This window comes from Habropoda laboriosa, unplaced genomic scaffold (genome assembly GCF_001263275.1).
Source record: "Habropoda laboriosa isolate 0110345459 unplaced genomic scaffold, ASM126327v1 scaffold178, whole genome shotgun sequence".
NCBI lineage: Eukaryota > Metazoa > Arthropoda > Insecta > Hymenoptera > Apidae > Habropoda > Habropoda laboriosa.
Genome location: NW_017100289.1, coordinates 242,132 through 260,250, shown reverse-complemented (window position 1 = coordinate 260,250; position 18,119 = coordinate 242,132). Strand labels below are relative to the sequence as shown.

The 18,119-nt window shown below is 35.5% G+C and overlaps 1 protein-coding gene across 1 annotated transcript in view; it reads right to left on the bottom strand.

Moving 5' to 3' along the window:
- LOC108573794 (calcium-activated potassium channel slowpoke) overlaps positions 1–18,113 on the bottom strand; it is a gene marked incomplete at its 3' end in the record, with an annotated part of 119,647 nt that extends 101,534 nt beyond the window's left edge. Inside the window, exon 1 of the mRNA XM_017936268.1 lies at positions 17,658–18,113. Within this exon, the coding sequence (XP_017791757.1) occupies positions 17,658–18,011 (354 nt within the window). The remainder of the gene's footprint in view (positions 1–17,657) is intronic.
- Positions 18,114–18,119: the final 6 nt, after the last annotated feature.

The window sequence follows — 18,119 nt, the reverse complement described above, 5'->3', positions numbered from 1 at the left end:
TTGAACCTTTGGAAATATATCTCTGAAAAGGATTTTTTAAAATTCGACAAATTGACGCCGCTATGAGCGATGAGTATTTGACTGGGATCCCAATAAGATTCCAGTACAGGTGTTAAGAATCATTCTTTCAAAAACTTCAAACGCGTTTTTTTCGAAGCTACACTTTGAAAATGCCTGAACAAGATTTCTCAGATACTGTCCAACGGATTTTTCTGAAATTTTGCGCACACCTTCGGTACACGTGTAAGCAGATATACGTAGCAGCATCCTCTATAATTGTGAAACTCCAAAAATTATTATTTTTTAGGGGTTTGAGAAACAACGATTTTTGGGCAAAAACTCGAAGCGCGACTTTCACATGCCGCCATTTTGTTACGCTTTGGTATTTTTCAACCAGAGTGGATGGGTACCTAACCTCAACTATTACATAATCGGTCCCTCGCGGCATTTTTGTTTCAGATATGTCAAAGTCGAAAAATCTTGTACACTGAGAACTTTTTTTTTGTGCAAGAATTACTTCCGGTGTCACACGAAAGTGTTTTAATTGAAATGCAACTGCAATTTATGTCATTTTTATATTTAACCGAAATCCACCAATTAGTTTTTTGCTACTAATTATAAGAGTTCGTGTAAACTTGCATAGACTATGTAAAATTGGTGTTCGTTAAAAATACTTGAAATAATTTCACTATAAACGAGTATAGGGATTAATCGCTCAAAATGTTTTTGGTCGCACAGGATACGGTCTCGAAAGATCTCCAAGGTAGTGACCACAGATTTCTTCTATGTCCTTCTCTTAAATAAGTTTTCAAAATCACGTTTAATATTTTTATGTATAAATGTTATACATAAAAAAATGTATTATGTTGTGGTCGTTGAATTCGCCTCAATGCCCGCTAGCCAATAGGCAAAATGAAACTGTAGAGTTATACATAAAAAAATTAAACGCGGTCTTGAAAAATTATTTTAAAAAGAGACAGAAAAAAATCTAAGGTCATCACCTTGAAGATCCTTTGAAATAGTATCATGTGTGACGAAAAAACATTCCTATCGGTCCCTGTATACAGGGTGTCCTATTTAAATCGATCCCTGCGAATATCTCCGAAATTATTCATGACACTGAAAAATGTTTCGAACAAAAGTTAAATGGTTTCGAGGGAGAAATAATTTGACGTCGGTAGTTTTTTTTGTACGTAGAAACGTAGAGATCAATTTGATGCAACTCATCATTCCGTGTAGAAAAATTATTAAACTTTTTACGCCGAGAAGTCGTTAATTTGTGAGATATTTTCATTTTAGTATTGCGAAATGGTACTAGTAGTACGATGTTTACCTCCTTACAATCGATGATCAAAATGTACTTCAACTTGAGTGCATAAAGAACATAATCTTAGATAACACAGTGTCATCAAAACATTTATTTCAATGATTGTTATGATTGCAATGATAATGACAATTACTGAAACTTGAAATTTTGCTTCCTTAAAAATCCTTGTCAAAAGTTATTTTAATATTTTCTTATAGTACGAATAATAAGTAAACACATGTGTAGGTAAAAAATAGAACTAAAATATTCACAGCGAACTATAAACTAGATCGTTTATACAATTTATTTACGAAGCATGCCCCTTACAATGCAACACATGTATACTTTATTAAAATGGGGCAAACTATAGAAATTAACTGGAAGCATAAAAATGATGCAGTACTTTCCACAAAGTAGTGCACAGGCCATGTAAATGAGAACTGCAATGATAATTCAAGTCCTAAAGTAAATATGCTACCAGGCTAGAACTTTTAAACAATGAATGCAATTGCGGTACACATAGTTCCAGTTAGCTGGGTTGAAAAGAAATCTCTATGAAAAGAAATATATCTCTATATTTACTAAATTCAAATTAATCACTTCAAGGATTTAATAATTAACTATTTTCGCACGTATCAGTTTAACTTTAATATAGAATTTGTTTCTTCGAAGAAAATTTGTTGTAAATCGTAGATAAAATCATCTGCACTTAACCCTAGAGCGGTCTTCGGGTCTTTTCTGACCCACCGCCTTTTTATATTTTTAGTCATTTTTGCTGTTACCAAGTTTACGTTCCTTAACATTATTTTAAACGTTTATTGTCTAGGTACATATGTCGCGTTGGAAACAAAAATTGTTAGATCCTTTTTGACCCAAAAGTCGTAAGTGTACAGTCAAAACGAAGAACGCAGTAGGGTTAAGCAACAAAAAGATCGACGATAAAATGTAACTACTTCAAGTACATATCAAAGTACTTTTTGCAAATAACGATCTAAATCCTTGTAACTATTAAGAGCTAATAAAGATATCTAAATCTCGTGGTTTTTGTGATTTTGAAGTTGCACTCTTTACACATGTGTCAGCTAAATTCCAACGAAATATCTTTGTCTTCATACTTTTTTTTCCTGATGTTCCGTTACCTATATGTATAGTATCCAGGCTAAGTGTGAAATGTTATAAAAGATATATAAGGACAATTTGTGCAATTTATTTTTTACATACGTTATATTACCTTATCACCTGATTAGTTATATCGGTTAGTGCAGAAAGATGTAAGAATCTTTAGGTTTACTACAGCATAGACCGAAAGTCTTAGAAAACTTGCGATTTTCGCAAATTTTAACTCTTTATAGGTCGTAGCAACGTTAACTGATTTCAATTAAATTTTCAGCATGTACCTATATAACTGACATAAATCTGCAAAACGCATGTTTTGAATTTATCATTACATTCGCAGATAAAAAAATTGTAAAACTGACCTTTACTATTTTCTTCGCGATTTCCACAAAGTGCAATATTGTCAAAATTTTTCAAAACAGCTCCTAACTTCTCAAAAAAACTCAAATCGTTTGGTTCAATTTAAAAAAAGTTATACTCTTCAAACGAGTGTCCGAATAATAAAAGTAACTGTATAGAGGTACATTAAAGTAAGCAAACGCGGCGATACGAAACAAAGAAGTCTTAGATAGGTATTTGGGTACACGTTGATTGGGCAACATTAGCTTTTCAATACGACATAAAGTGGACACATTTTTAACTAAAAAGATAGAATTCCTTGTCGCTTTGCAGGTGTTTCGAAAATTTTCCTGCACGTATATGCCCATGCATGGCTTTTTACACCAATTATCCATCTTCAGGTTATCTAACGTCTCTTACATTGTTTCAGAGCATAAGGCGGACTTACTCCAAGCGGCTCTACAAAAATTTCAAGTTGAACAAATTTTATAACGAAAAAAAATATTCTTTGAGACTTCAACGAATATCGTACTGAGACTATGGAGAGCTGCAACGTGAGCCTCTCACGTACAGGTTAACTCTCGCCCTCAGTATCCTTGCCAAAGTTTTCTTCCCCCGTCTCCTAGAAAAGGAGCATTCCGGACTCGGTCAGCGTCCAGAATCGCTTTCCACCTTCGTCAAATCGTTCCTGTACTTTCTTCTCTGCCGCATACGTATTAGCCTCACTTTATAATCTTGTAAACAGAGAGTAGATAAAAATAAACTCCGCTACAATTTTCGACTGTGCTTTTATAGTTTGGGACCACTCTACGAACTTGGCTCGCGAGAAGAACCCGCATAAAAGTACAATTTCGGTAATCGGTAACATAATTCGGCTAATTATTCTGTTCGAAATTTCGGTAATTAGACAAGATCTCGGCTAGCCCTGAGAACAGCGTTCGAACTATCTCTTCGTTCAGTTTCATCTCGACTTGGCGAGGGTGTTGAGGGAACTGAAGAACACCGACGTCGGAGAAATAAGAAGCATTTCAAAAGGTAGATACTATGATATGTTAGAAATACATAGATTCGTTTAGAATACGATGACCAATTTACTATTTAGATTCTCTCTGTTCTGAGGTTCTGGGGTAAGTGCCGTGCTGTGTTTCAAAGTTCTCTTCACCGCTCTGTGGCCAGTTCCTTTAGGAGCTCAGTCCGTGTGGACTTCAAGGAGTGTAGATTCAAAAATATTGTGTACCAAGAAAAGCCGACAACGCCAGAAGACATGAAGCAACGAATTATCGTAGCATACGATAGAATCAGTCCGGCAGTGACAAGAAGTGCTTCAACAGTACGACGATTACAGAGTTGCGTCGATGCAAACGGAAACCACTTCGAGCACCTCTTCTGGTGTCAGAATCATTGCTTTACTCCTACTCCTTTGTTTAACGTCAATTGACCTTATATTACATGTCTATAATGCCTTATATGCCTTAGAGCACCTCTTCTGGTGTCAGAATCATTGCTTTACTCCTACTCCTTTGTTTAACGTCAATTGACCTTATATTACATGTCACTGAAATCGTCTAAACATCCGCTATTCTGTTAGGGACCGAAAAGTATAGCATGTCATTTAAAAGAATAGAGGTAACTGTTAGGGATTGGGTTTATGACATGGACGCCTGTTTACGCTATTTTTGAATGCACCCCTTTTCTTCTTCGCGTTAATTAATTTTTCTTTCAAATTGCCCACGAAGCCCAGGAAGAGTTTTATGGCTGCAGAAAAATAACTTTTTTGCGGGCCATATACCTTCCCGGTGCCCACTCGTGAACATTCAATAGACATAGACATGTCATAAAACCTCTCGCGTCTCCCTGACCGCCCAAAGTCGCGGGCTACCCCTTGGGCCTCATTCCCCGGCCATCGCGACATACCGCCACCCTGCCAACTTGGAAATTCCAGGGTGGGCGGCATGCTCGCGGGCCAAGGAGGACCGTCCAAGGGGGTAGACCCGTTCCCATTTGCGGAGACCACCACCTTATACCCCTAAACCTTTTTATAAATAAGCGCACCAACGCGGCGCACATCAGATCAAAAAGGGAAAATAGACAAACACCGCATAAACTACCACTCTTCAAAATAAAGTCTTTTTCATTTAACATAATAAAATACGTGCAACCTCACCACACCACGACTTCATACCAACAAACAACCCGCACCACGAACCAGCGACAATCCTGCGCCACCACTCTCGAACATACCACTTGTTCGAAGCGCACGACGCAACAGTAACCTTAAAATATCGGAAAATCTTCCACACTCAAAAAATAATTACCAGCATATTATAGTCCCCTGGATATTATACAACTGCCGTGAATAAAGTTTTTTCATTTATCTTTCAAAATAACGGAGATAATTAAAGTAATCAGAGACAGTGTCGCACCCTGTATATTATACTTCTTCCATGTCCAGCGTATGGTTAACCCTCGCACGAAAATTGGGTCAATTTGACCCAAAATCAAGTCACAAATTCTTTTTCCTCTGTTATTAAATGTATCATTTGGACTGAAACTTTTTGTATCGTTAAATATCTAATAAGAATTACTAATATTTACAAAAAAGAACAAAACTTGTACATTTCTTTTAATGGAAACCAATTATATTTCTCATGCATACTTATGGAATTTTTGGGTCAATTTGATCCAATGTACATAGTTAGTGGCTTTGGTGATTGTGACTTTGATGATCTTTCGTTATGCTCCTTCTGTCGCATATTCTTTCATCACGAACGAATTTTATTTTCCGAAATATAACCATCATGAGTTCAGTTCGAGGCTTCTAAAGACTGGTGCAACACGCTATTCTTTATATTCCAACGAGCTTCAAAATATAATTTGATTTTCTACGATAGCGTGCCAACAAACAGTATGTGCTAAATTATCGCATAAAATTCAGATAAAAATTTCCAACAAACAATTAAATTTCTCGTTCCACAATTTCTTTTTTTCTTTTTTTTTTTTGGTAAGACCATTATGTCGTCGCTATAGAATTTCTTTGGATTTTCATTAAAATATTTTTCGTTTTCGACACGAACTTGTGGGATGACCTAATATTTGCAATACCTATTTTTATTTTTGGTAGTGCTTGTAACTCGATAAGTAACAAAATTTATAGTACGGTAAAGATATTTTTGACGATGTGACTGATGTAGAAGAAGATTATTTAACAGAAACAGAAGTAAAGAAAGCTCAGATTCCGACGAAAGTTTAGACAGCCTTCCTTTAAACGATTGCATAGGAATGGAATGTAATAATTTTAGATATTATAAATCAAGAGACAACTCTATATTATGGAGTGTTCATGCAATACATGGAATTAGCCGAACGCGAAAAGAAAACATTTTATCGTTTCGCCGAGAATCAGCAAGATAAGCTACAGTGTTTCGTATAATTTCAAAATAATATTAAAATTATACTGTACAAGTTTAATAAATCATTACAATATTAAGCCGCAATGACTAAATGAACTAAGTTTTATTTTTTTATATTCATTTCTTATAAATATATGATATTAGGTCAATTGGACCAAAATTTACTTATATTTGGTCAGTTTTTTTTTTAATTAATGGTAAGAATTTTTTAAAATAAACAGTCAGTCAAAGTGAATATTTTTGTCAGTATAAATAATTAATTGTCAATCTTAAATCACATTTTATCAGTACAATTTTGTTTATTTGGTCGGTATTAATGTATTTTTTGTCAATAAAATTTAAATCTTTCGTTAGATTAGGACATTTTATTATACACATTAACCATCTATTTAAAATACTCACAAATTATTACGTTTACTAATATTTTAATGAAAATACTGACAGTTTTTGTATTAATCGACTGACCATTTATATTATGTACTGATGTTTCATTTTAAATACTAGCCATTTTTATTCCTGTAACTTTACAAACTCCATACACAAGGGTTAAACACATTTTCAAACAACACTCTCGCTCAGAGGAAACCCATTTAATATGCAGGGTGTGCCAGGAATCGTGGTACGTTTAGACAGGCGGTAATTCCTTGTGAAAAAAATGATTCACATATGAATCTCCATTTCCAAGAAAATCAATTTTAAAGAATTATTGTATAAGCGTACAACTGCTACTATATCATTTTTATTTATGTTAATATTTATAGGCATTCGTAGTAACATGGACCTGTATGTGCACCGAGACACGTTTCTAATAATTCATCTCGAGATAATACGTTTTCCTCGTAAATAGGTTTTGCAGCTTTTTCAATATTTTCCTAAAGTGGAAGAGCATACACATAATTTTCTACGTAAGTAATTTCTTCCTTTGCCTGCAGCTATTTGCATCAACTTAAACAACAGAACATGAGTGAGATATGCTGAGGATCCTTATCTGTAGAAATTTTATGGTAAATTTATCGGTTCTTTTTCTTAATATTTTCTTTCGATTTTGGATTTCTTCGAATTGACATAATGTTCAGTTACAGTCTGTTTAACAAGTGCCTGACCGGCATAATTTTTATCTAATAGTATCTAATTATCAGGAAAAGCCGGGAATAGTCAGGAAATTTGACCCTTCTTCAATGAGACGTTGTAGAAAAAGTGTCAGTTTTTTCTGATTTTCGAAAGGAAACGACATTTTTAGTCAAATACCGTATTTGCGAGCCTAACATGGATCGCAATTACTATAACGTCATCTTCTCAGATGAAGCTGCATTTTGGGCACAGTCTATAGTTTGTCATTCCTGTTCTCACCTATCAACACATTGGTCAAAAAGACAGTTAAGCATCCAGCAAAAGTGCATGCTTATGGCTGCTTCTTCAAACAAGGATTTGGAACATTATTCGTTCTCACGGGTAATTTAACCTTTTAGGTACGGCGCGCTCGTCCGCAAGTGGGTACCCCTTGGACGGCGCGCCTGGCCGCGGATGGCACAAAAATCGTTCATGACGATTCTCTGACACGTGTACTCTTCAACGACAGCTTCGATATTGCCAGGAAATGTGGTTTAGGCGAAACAAATGCGAAATAAAGCAAAAAACGTATAATACCGTCGAAAATCATGATATCCACGAAAGTCACTATAGTGTCGTACCGTCCAAATTGGTGCTATCCACGAAATCCACTATAGTGGCGTTCCGTAAAAATAGAGGGTCTCGGCGGAACGCCACTATAGTGGCTTCCGCGGATGGCATCAATTGGAACGGTACGTTAAAAGGTTAAACGCAAAAAGAATGTTGAAAATTTATAGAACAGCTCTTTTGCCATCAACAGTAAAATGGTTTGAAGGAAGAAATGAAAATTGGATCTTGCAAGAGGATAATGATCCCAAACACAGGAGGTCGCTTCTGCATACAATGGAAACCAGAAAATGGCATTGATATATTAGATCGGCCATCGCAGTCACCAAACGCAAGCCTAATCGAAAATGTCTGGATATACGTGAGGCTAAAGCTGCGAGAAAAACGTGTGTGGAGTATAGAACAATTAACATAACAGATACAGTTAATATGGAGGTCCCTATCCCGAGAATACGCGGTCAATTTAGTTGAAAGCATGCCTACACGCAGTAAGGTAATTTTAGACAACCATGAGGATTGGTCCAGTTATTAATATAAAAGCGTCGCAGTACTTAGCAAGTAGAATTTGCACAATTATTTTCACTTCATTACAATAAGTAGATCTTAATTTATGTCGGTCGTGCTCTTGTCAAAGAGACTGTAAATAGATTGTTTCTTAATTTCACTTTACCATTAAAATTGATTGATATTTCGTTCTGTGGTTACACTCAAGGAGAAAATTATTTGGGCCATAAAAAACCTAAAGTTTGAAAGAAGTACTAATCAATAAATAGGACTTAATATTATATAGGTGCTACCACTGGTGTTATTTTTTAATATTCTTTCATTTTTACGGAATTTATGTGCTTGAATGTGAATTTATTTAAATTATGAAAGCTGAATTCGTGAGTTGGTAGAACAAAGAAAACATTGATTAAGAAAATGGCGTACGAGTAAATATAATTCATATGTGAAATTTTTGAGTTTCCCTATTCTTCTGAAAATATTTTTATAGCATTAATATGTTATATGATATTTTAAACACCAATATTATTGATCTATATTTTCTAACGATAATGTTTTAAATAATGAAAGGAATCGACAATTTTTACAAAGTCGATTAAATTTAGAGTACTACGAACACGGTTGTATTAGCACAGAGTGCACGGATTATCACACAATACAAATGTAAGTACGGAAATAAGTATTTGGGTACACTAAATTCAACACCTTGATCGGCATATACGGCGGATTTTGTTTTCTATAGGATTACATAAAAAATAAGACATACTAATGGGCATTTTAATTCTCTAGAAAATTTAACAGGACAGATTCAAGTATTTCGGTTAACAATGACCATAAATCGCCTGGATTTGATCAGGAAAACAATGAAACAACAATATGTGAGCATTTGGACATCTTTAATAAAGGTATTAATTTAACCCTTTTTTTTTTACTAGAGGTGAATATGGTCACCCATCGTCGAACGTTCGCTATATCCTACCGATGACTATAGTCACACATAAAAATTTCGAACATAGAGTAGCTTGATATCTCCAGAGTAAGCATTTTACTTATATCGAATTGTTTTGTTGTATTGTTTCAAGAACTGTGAAAATAACGAGAAAAGTAATGTTACACTCTGTCGTTAAGGTGTACGGCTCGTGTAACGCAAGAGTTAACATATCTCAAAATCTACACTCCGTGACAAAAAGATAGCACACTAATACGGTACCTCCTACGCTCCACCACCAGAGGGACGGACCATTAACCACTGCCAAAAGGGTATTGTAGCGATACCTGCTACGCTTCACCGCCAGAGGGACGGACCATTAACCTTTCTCACTAGTCCTTGCCAAGGCTCCTATTACTATATATACAACTTCTAACGCGAGTCTTAACATCCCCCGCGTCTAAAGCACGGATCTCTTAGCTAGCCTTACTAACGAATATACTTAGAAAGCCCAGGAATAAATGCATTCTTCTTTCCTTTTCCGCTTGTATCCTCTCTCTATTTATTCCTCTTTCCATAACCAACCACCATAGGCACTATACAATATCGTTGGCTTTTGTAAACAATAACGTTCTTCATATTACATACTAATTTTAAGTGAACAGTAGATTGCTTGCGTTCACGTAATACACTTATTACGTATTCCCATTGGTTTAACTTACAGACTAAAACATAAACAGTAGTGGTGTCACCATCACCGCTACATCAAAACGATGGTACAGCTTCAGAATTGTTATTCTCCAGTGAATGCTAAATCGTTGAAGTATTTAAACCAGTTAATATTTAGTACCGTGAGATTCATTATCTATTTGGTTGGTCCATAAGTTCGTGCGGTTTTTCTTGGTTTTTGAAAGGTTACGAGAAACTTCAGAAAATGAACTATTATAAATTCAAGTAATTTTTGTAAGAAATCAACAAACCGTCATCTTGACTACTTGATAGTTTGTTATTAAACAATACAGACAGTTTCTCTCTCAATCTACTCTATGAAACCAGAAAAAATCTACAATTCAGAAGTTTAAAAAGTAACTAAATTTTTCAAATATACAGTGGATTCAGTTTTTTCGTAAAAACTTTATATAAATAAATAGCACATTAATATAATCTACATTTTTTAGTACTTCATTATTCATTATGCACAAACACAGTAAGTTCGTGTAGAAACATCAATAATTCATCATTCAAAAAGAATGCAAGAAAAATGGAAAGTACGTGGTTATAAAAGTATTTGCAATCTTATAATTTCTGTAGTAAGTTTATATATTTTTTCACATTTATAATTACAAAACATGTTTTCCACATTTCGTATGCATTCCCTTAGCGTCGATAATAGTTTCTAGCCTCTTTGGTATTGACTGCGTGTCTTTTTGTAGTATCGATTTAAATTTTTGACTATTCCTCTATAAGAGCGATTTTTAAGGTTAGGTTAGGTTAGGTCATTTGTATTAGATATTTTCCTTTTTCTGATCTGTACCTAAATCTAATATATGTCATAAATTCATTATAGGATTCACATCCAAGGATTAAAGTGGTACATATAATAACTTCCTTAAGAACATTATACAATAAACAATCGTTTGTTTTCCTGCAGCTTAGGATTGTTATCCTGTTGAATATTAATACCTTTCTCCTATGCTGCCTTCCTTACCTCAATTATCCCAACTAATACTTCGAAACGTCCAAGAAAAATGAGATTTTTTCTAGTAAAATTAATCTATTTCTAGATCCCTACAAAGCAGTGCTTTGAAAGCACGTAGGGGTCATTCCAGTGTGATGACCGAAAAATTGAGCAATCTTCAATGATTATTTTCTCAGTGAATAAAAAATGCAATAGTGTGAAACTTTTTGTGGTTTATTAAGATACTCGTAAAGAATGTAAAACAATATTAAAAGTATTAAAATTGATTTTTTTAACGTTTTTTTATTTTGCGATGCAATGGTGGCGCATTCCAAAATAAATATCTCGGTGGCGCAGGTGATTTGACCTCGTAGATTTATCTGAAACAAAAAGTTCGAATAAACTCCTAATTACTACGAGAACTAGAAAATATCATTTACGTTGAAAATTAACAAAATGGCACGTGTTGAAACTGTAAGTATCGAAATTTCACATTTCTCGACAATTTTCCAACGTAAAAAAGTATGATAACCGCAACATAAAAACGTAATTCTAGTTCCGGCCAGAGCCACTGGTATATAGAACAACTCGTTACAATTTCAGAGCGATCGGTTGGATACTTTTTCACCTGCGCCAGGTGAAAAGATAACGTTTCGAGGAAAACGCGCTTAAAGGTTTAAGTACATATGTTTACAAGAAACACATACTTACAACTAACTGGCAATCCCAGCTCCGTATAGGATACCTTCAGCTTCCTCGCAGTGTTTGCTGACTCCGGCTTCTTTGGAAGCATCGGAACTGTGGCGGTTAGCGGTGCGCACCCGTGAGTCATGCTGCGTCCCCGCGAGTCTGATGGCTTCTGAACCAACTTTAACGCTCATAACGTCCATTATTTTTAAGATGGGCTTAAATGGCAATTTCTAACAGTTTGTTGCCGCAAAAGATGTATTTTAAGGCAAGATACCATACGCACGAGTTAAAGCTTTCGTTATTTCCAGTATTAGAGATGAGAAATCTTTCCAGTAAGCCATCTGATGCTAGCTCTTCGTAAATAGGTTTAAAAATCATTTGGACTGCGTCGTTGAGAGAGGGTGGATGATGATGTTTCTCTAATGATATTGCAGCCTCGTTCGTACGCCATTCGCATCAAGATTCGGCCTTTGACGGGCAGTGTGAATATTGGGACTTCTCGTTGGTCGAGATTTTACGTTTTAATATATCTTCGTGTCTCCGTCTCCTATGTACTAGGCATATTTGGCACCGTGCTTTTTTTCACGGCACTATTTCTGTTTAGCACACATCTTGATGATTCTCGAATCGCGTCTCGAACTCAACTGTATTCTCTTGACATTTCCACTTTTCACAAGCTTCGTAGCTGCTTCACTTCACGACCATGTCCAAAATTCGATTGCTATATTTACCTACTAATGATAAAACACCAAGAAGAGAAGAAAATCCTCGTTTCGCCCACGACCTATCGCCAGACACAAAAGAACACTTTGCGCTTCCTACAAGAAGCAGCTGTACATTCTTGAATACGTACATTTTGGCAAAATGCAAAAAAAAGATAGAAATTTTGAAAGTGTCACACTGGAATGACCCCTTAAAAGGTGAGAAACGTATTGAAATTGAAATATTTCAAAATTATGTACCATGTTGCATCCTATTATACGAATCCGTGTTATATGAACCCGTGTTACACGCGGGTCTACTATAATTCCATTTCTGTAAAGAAATAATTCTTTTTCGCAGAATATACTGGTACTCCACTGATTCTACGAGCCACGGTTTCTCTTTTAAATTAGACCACAGAATACCTGTATACTTAGGTCGAGGATAATGATATCAACAACGTCTGCTTACATTCGTGACGTTGTACTGTTGCGATACGCGTACAAGGATGAAGAAATGTTCGATCATAAGTTTCTCTTCTTGCATTATTTCCCAACGGTAAATTATTATCGTTCCTAAACGAGCATGTTGTTTTTGTGTATAATAAGGTACTAAAAAAATGTAGATTGTATTAATATGCTATTTCTTCACATAAAATTATTACAAAAAAATTGAACGTACAAATACATTTTTGACCCACTGTATGTAGAACAGTTTGCGTTACCCTTACTTAGATTGAATAAGCAAAATCGTCTAACGTACGGTTCTTTACAGTGAAATCATTTCCGTTTTCACCGCGTAACGGTCCTCCCTTCCCGAAAAGGCTAATCGAAAATGCAAAATTTCATGAAATATTACCAAGGAAGGGTTACTTTCGAAGTAATCAGTCGTTAGATGAAATATTACATTATTGATGTATCGACTAAATATAAATTGCTTAGAAATTAACTAATTTTTATTTCCCGCTAATTCTAAAAGTATCATTACATCTTTCGACAATTTTATATCAATACATTTAAGATAACAAAAATATAAATAAAAACACTTAGCAGTAAACCGAGAAAAATTGTAATAATCGTAGATCTAGCCTAAAGTAACGGTTAGCAATAAAGAATTAAAACCAAATTATAATCCATACTTCAAATATTGAAAAATAATCGTTACACACAATCATTTCTACTCGATATTGCAATTATTTATTAACACTTAAAATCCGCTGTCTTTAAAAGATAGACATTACTAAAAAATTTTCCCAATCTTGCAGCTCGTTCGTAAACACGAAATAACACGTTATTTATGCGTTACAGTTGCAACAACAAAATTATTATCAAATTAATTTGAAAAGCATTTAACTTTCTTCTACGCAATAGCCTATTTATTGTTTATTTACAGCGTCATTTTTAATTACAGAGTTTATTTACAAAGCCCGGGCTTTTGCCCCAACAAACAGTAGGACTAGGAGGGAAAATTTTGAAAAAGGTATTATACATAGTCCGACTGTAAAAACATTCTTACAAAGTACTAAACAAATACTGAACGTAACACAAACTAAGCAACAATGGATTTGCTATTATGGAACATGAAGAGTCACCCTTGTTTACACCGTGTTTACGTATTTAAATGACACGTACCTTGAAACGATTCAGAATGACTAATAATTAACGTCCCTAATACCGATACCATGTATAACCGTGTAATATACGACTACTATGTTTAATTTCATACTCCCAAATACTGTCCTGACATGCCGGTACAAGTTTAACATCAGTGTAATATCGCTGGTTAGCATTCGTAGTGGCATAGCTGAAAAATTTCAATTTTGATCTTTTTGCACTGATATATTCCACAGGTACAGTAGTTTTGTCACCTAGAACAGTGCATTTCTAACTCCATTAGTTTCATACCAGAGAGCAGATCAGATTATACGATCAGTATTGAACTATTGGTCAAATGCAGACTTTAAACTGCTTTTCCTGTAAAATTTACAAATTTTCTTATATCACTGTCAATGTCAAGCAGCGATATAAAGATTTGACCAATTTTTTAGTCTTAATTTTTTTTTAGTCATACTTTTACACGAATAAAAAATACCGTCGATGGATAATTAACCGTCGGGCAGCGACCTGGGTCATTGATGACCCAAGCCAAATTTCACTCTTCTACTTCTTCGGAAAGAATTTTTATTTTTATAGAAAAAGATTTGAAATATTTGACTCAACGAACAATTGTGTAATGTAGTAGACTTTGGTAAGTATCCCGGAAATTTGTTGGATTTCTTTTGAGCCTAGAACAGTAAAAAAATTAGGTCTACGGAGTGTCAGAAAATATATTTGCCTACGTGGGGTTAAAAGAACGTTAAGAACGTAAATGCAAGATGTCTGAATTCGTACTTTTCTCGTTACGCTTACTCAGAGTCGAAGTAACATGTTGAAAAGCCTACCCCTAAGTTTCTTTGAGTTATCACGCTTGTTAATTAAACGTTCGCTATGTTGCCGAAGTGTACTTTATCGAGAATTATGTTTCTTTTCTTTAATATCACACGGAATTTAATATTTTCCCCGTTTCGAATGTTTGCAAATAAAACAAGCAAAGTCGAATTCGAGGAGCTTGGAAAAAGGGAAAGGCAGTAAACACGCCCCGCAGCATGAAGCACGCACTGCGTAGAAAGTACCCCTCTACTTCAGTCAACGACGCGCTGGTTCCACGAACGAAAACTAGGTCATCACCTACGATACTCGTGCTAAATCGTGCCGAAAACTCACTTTCTGTACAGGGTGTCCCACAGGTTTCCGTAAAAGCTTTGCCAGTCTGTTCTATAGCTGTTCAATAAGGCTAAAATGTCGTATAAAAGAGTCCAGAAATGCTTCGTTAAACAGTTGGGGCAAAAATGTGAAAGGTGGCGTAACGAACACTATTCCAACAATGGAATCTTGCCCTCCTGCGTCATTTGAACTTACACATCTATGTAGATTTTGACCGTAAACGAAAAAGTTTGTAATACGGAAGTATGTACTGAAAATGAATTAATTGAGAGAATGAACATTGTATGGGAAGACAAAATCAAGACAAGTCTATTACGCCGATATCAAGGCAGCGGTAATTTCAAAATACAAACATAGATTTACAGCATTTACTTCGAGTTTCCTATTTTTGTTGTAACTTTTTAATCTATGGACACTTTTATGTGACATTGTAGTCTGATTTTCAGCTGAACGACACACTAGAAATGTTTGCACGAAAACCTGTGGAACACCCTGTATATTTTTTTATACGAATGTACATAATATTAAGGAATAGTGTAAGTCCACGCAAATATCGCAAATTTTCTCCCTTTTAATGCAACTTAAATCTATATCGAATTTATTGCAAAACACATCATGTGTGCATTTATTGATCCAATCTTTATATCGCAGGATACAATCGGAAATAATAATAAAAATGTACAGACAATTGTATTCGCATGAAGTTTATTTAACGGTGCAATCGTTTTATTAATTTCGCATGCCGTTAGATTTTTCTACCGCGTAAATACCTTAGATTTTTATTATAGTTCAGCTTGTTTAAATGACTAATGCTTTTGTATCAGATAAAATAGAATCGTCAAACTGTACCGCAACGTTTCAGAATAACAAGTACAGTTGATGGTCGTTGAATATAATGTAATTTGCTCCGATAGCACAATAATAATGAAGAAATGCGAAATGAAATTCTACCTGGAAAGTTACTTAAAAAAAGGAAAACCATACCTACAGCCGCCAATACATTTACACATACAATCCATTCAACCCATGATTAACATGAAATTTTCGTCTCAAATTATGATAAATATTAGGAGATGTATTTTACAAAACCTATTAGACAAATTAACATAATTACTATACCTACCGACTAACGTTATTACTGTTATTGTCAAAAACTTAATGAAATTGGTACCGACACAAGTACAGAGACACGTAAATTTCTCGTAATAAGAGAAACTGATATACACTACCGGCGAAAAGTTTGGAATCACCGAGCATTGGAATTTACAAAAAAATTTGCAGAAAAAAGTCAGCGACTTTGAGAATTTTTTATCGTTCGAATCAACTGATACGAGATAAATTGACAAATGTAAAATTGAGATAAACTTGAAATCTATAAAAAATTAGCAGCAGATTTAATATCGATAAAAAGTGGGAGGTGATTCCAAACTTTTGGCCGGTAGTGTACACTTTGTCACATACGAGATTATTGGGAAGACAATATTCCGACCAGCGAATCCAATAAATTGTAATAGTTTTATTTTTCTTCGTTGTACATTATATTTCACGTATCGCTATCTGTCCTTTTGAAAACACAGCTTGATGTGTTTATCGTAACAGGGACAAAAGATTTACGCAGAAGAAGTGACTTCAGACACCTACAAAGTACAATTCGCACCTTGTCCTCATATCTCGCACACATTGTATCGCGCACAAACAATCAGAACACCGTGTTACAACTAACACACACTTTCGATTCTCTATGCCTCTGTACGTTTCTCAATTAATCTACGTCCTTTTCCCGTGCGTTCTATATTTCGAAATAACGACTACGTAGGTACAACTTAAAGCCGAAAGAAATTCTTCCTATCGACAGAAAGAGCTGAACTTTCCGAAACTCCGATCAATATATTTGTAACGAAACACATGAATTCGACAGAGAAACGACAACTTAAAGCCTAACGATGAAATAACACGAACGAATTATTAACTGTGCTTTATTCTATCGCGTTTACAATTCTACTCGAATAAGCAGTACCGAATGAACGTAAACATACGTTAAAAATGCAAGTGGTAGAAGGAACATTTACCAGCGTTCCTGCGCCCTTATTGTTTGATGTTCAAAGAACGCAAAATTGAAACCAACCTCTTATCGAATAGGTATACACTCGAGTACCAGAACATGGATCTTTCCGATTCCTTTTAACCAGGGAAATCTTAATGTCCCAACTTGAAACATTTCGCGTATAATCAAGTCCGTTTATGACTATATTAGTTGTGCAATATGAAATTGAAGCGTGCACAGCCGATACGAAAGGAGACAGTATTACAATAAATAGATGGTAATCGTATTAATACATTTGCGAACATATCTTTCCTCCCTTTCTCTCTCTCTCCTTCGCTATGAAATATCTACAAGAAACGGATATTAAAGCGGTAATTTCAAGCTTGAACCAGATCCAAGGTGTTCGAAAGGGCGACAGAGAATGTAGGAAGACAAAGAGTACGTGAAAGATAAAGCAAGAGAGAAGTAAGAGAGAGAGTAGATTATAAATGAGAAACTTACCAAAATACGTCCAGTGGTGGTCTGTCCAGAAATCAGTTCACCGGCCCAATCCTTGGCTTCGGTCATAAAAGTCCCCTCGAACTCCTTGCCCTGGCGGCTCGTCTTTTGCTCTTTCTGTTTCGGGTCATTTGGGGAGAATTCGGGTTCCTTGCGACAGCAGAGGAAGGCGAACGCACGCCAGAGGAGTACGATCAGCAGCCCGGCAAGGAAAGTGAAGATGCTCGACAGCAGGAAGCACCACCATTTCCGTTCCTTCAGGCAGTCGTCTACCGGGGGCTGCTCGGTCGTCTCTTCGGTCGTCATTACGGTGGATCTCTGCTGCCCCCGGATCACACATTCACCGGCAGCTATCATAAGCGACGGCCAACAGGGCGCTCCTTATGCGCTTCATAATTTCTTGCTGCAACTCTGCACGCCTTGCGCTTCGTTGCAGCTTTCAACCACGAACTAGCTTCGCGCAGT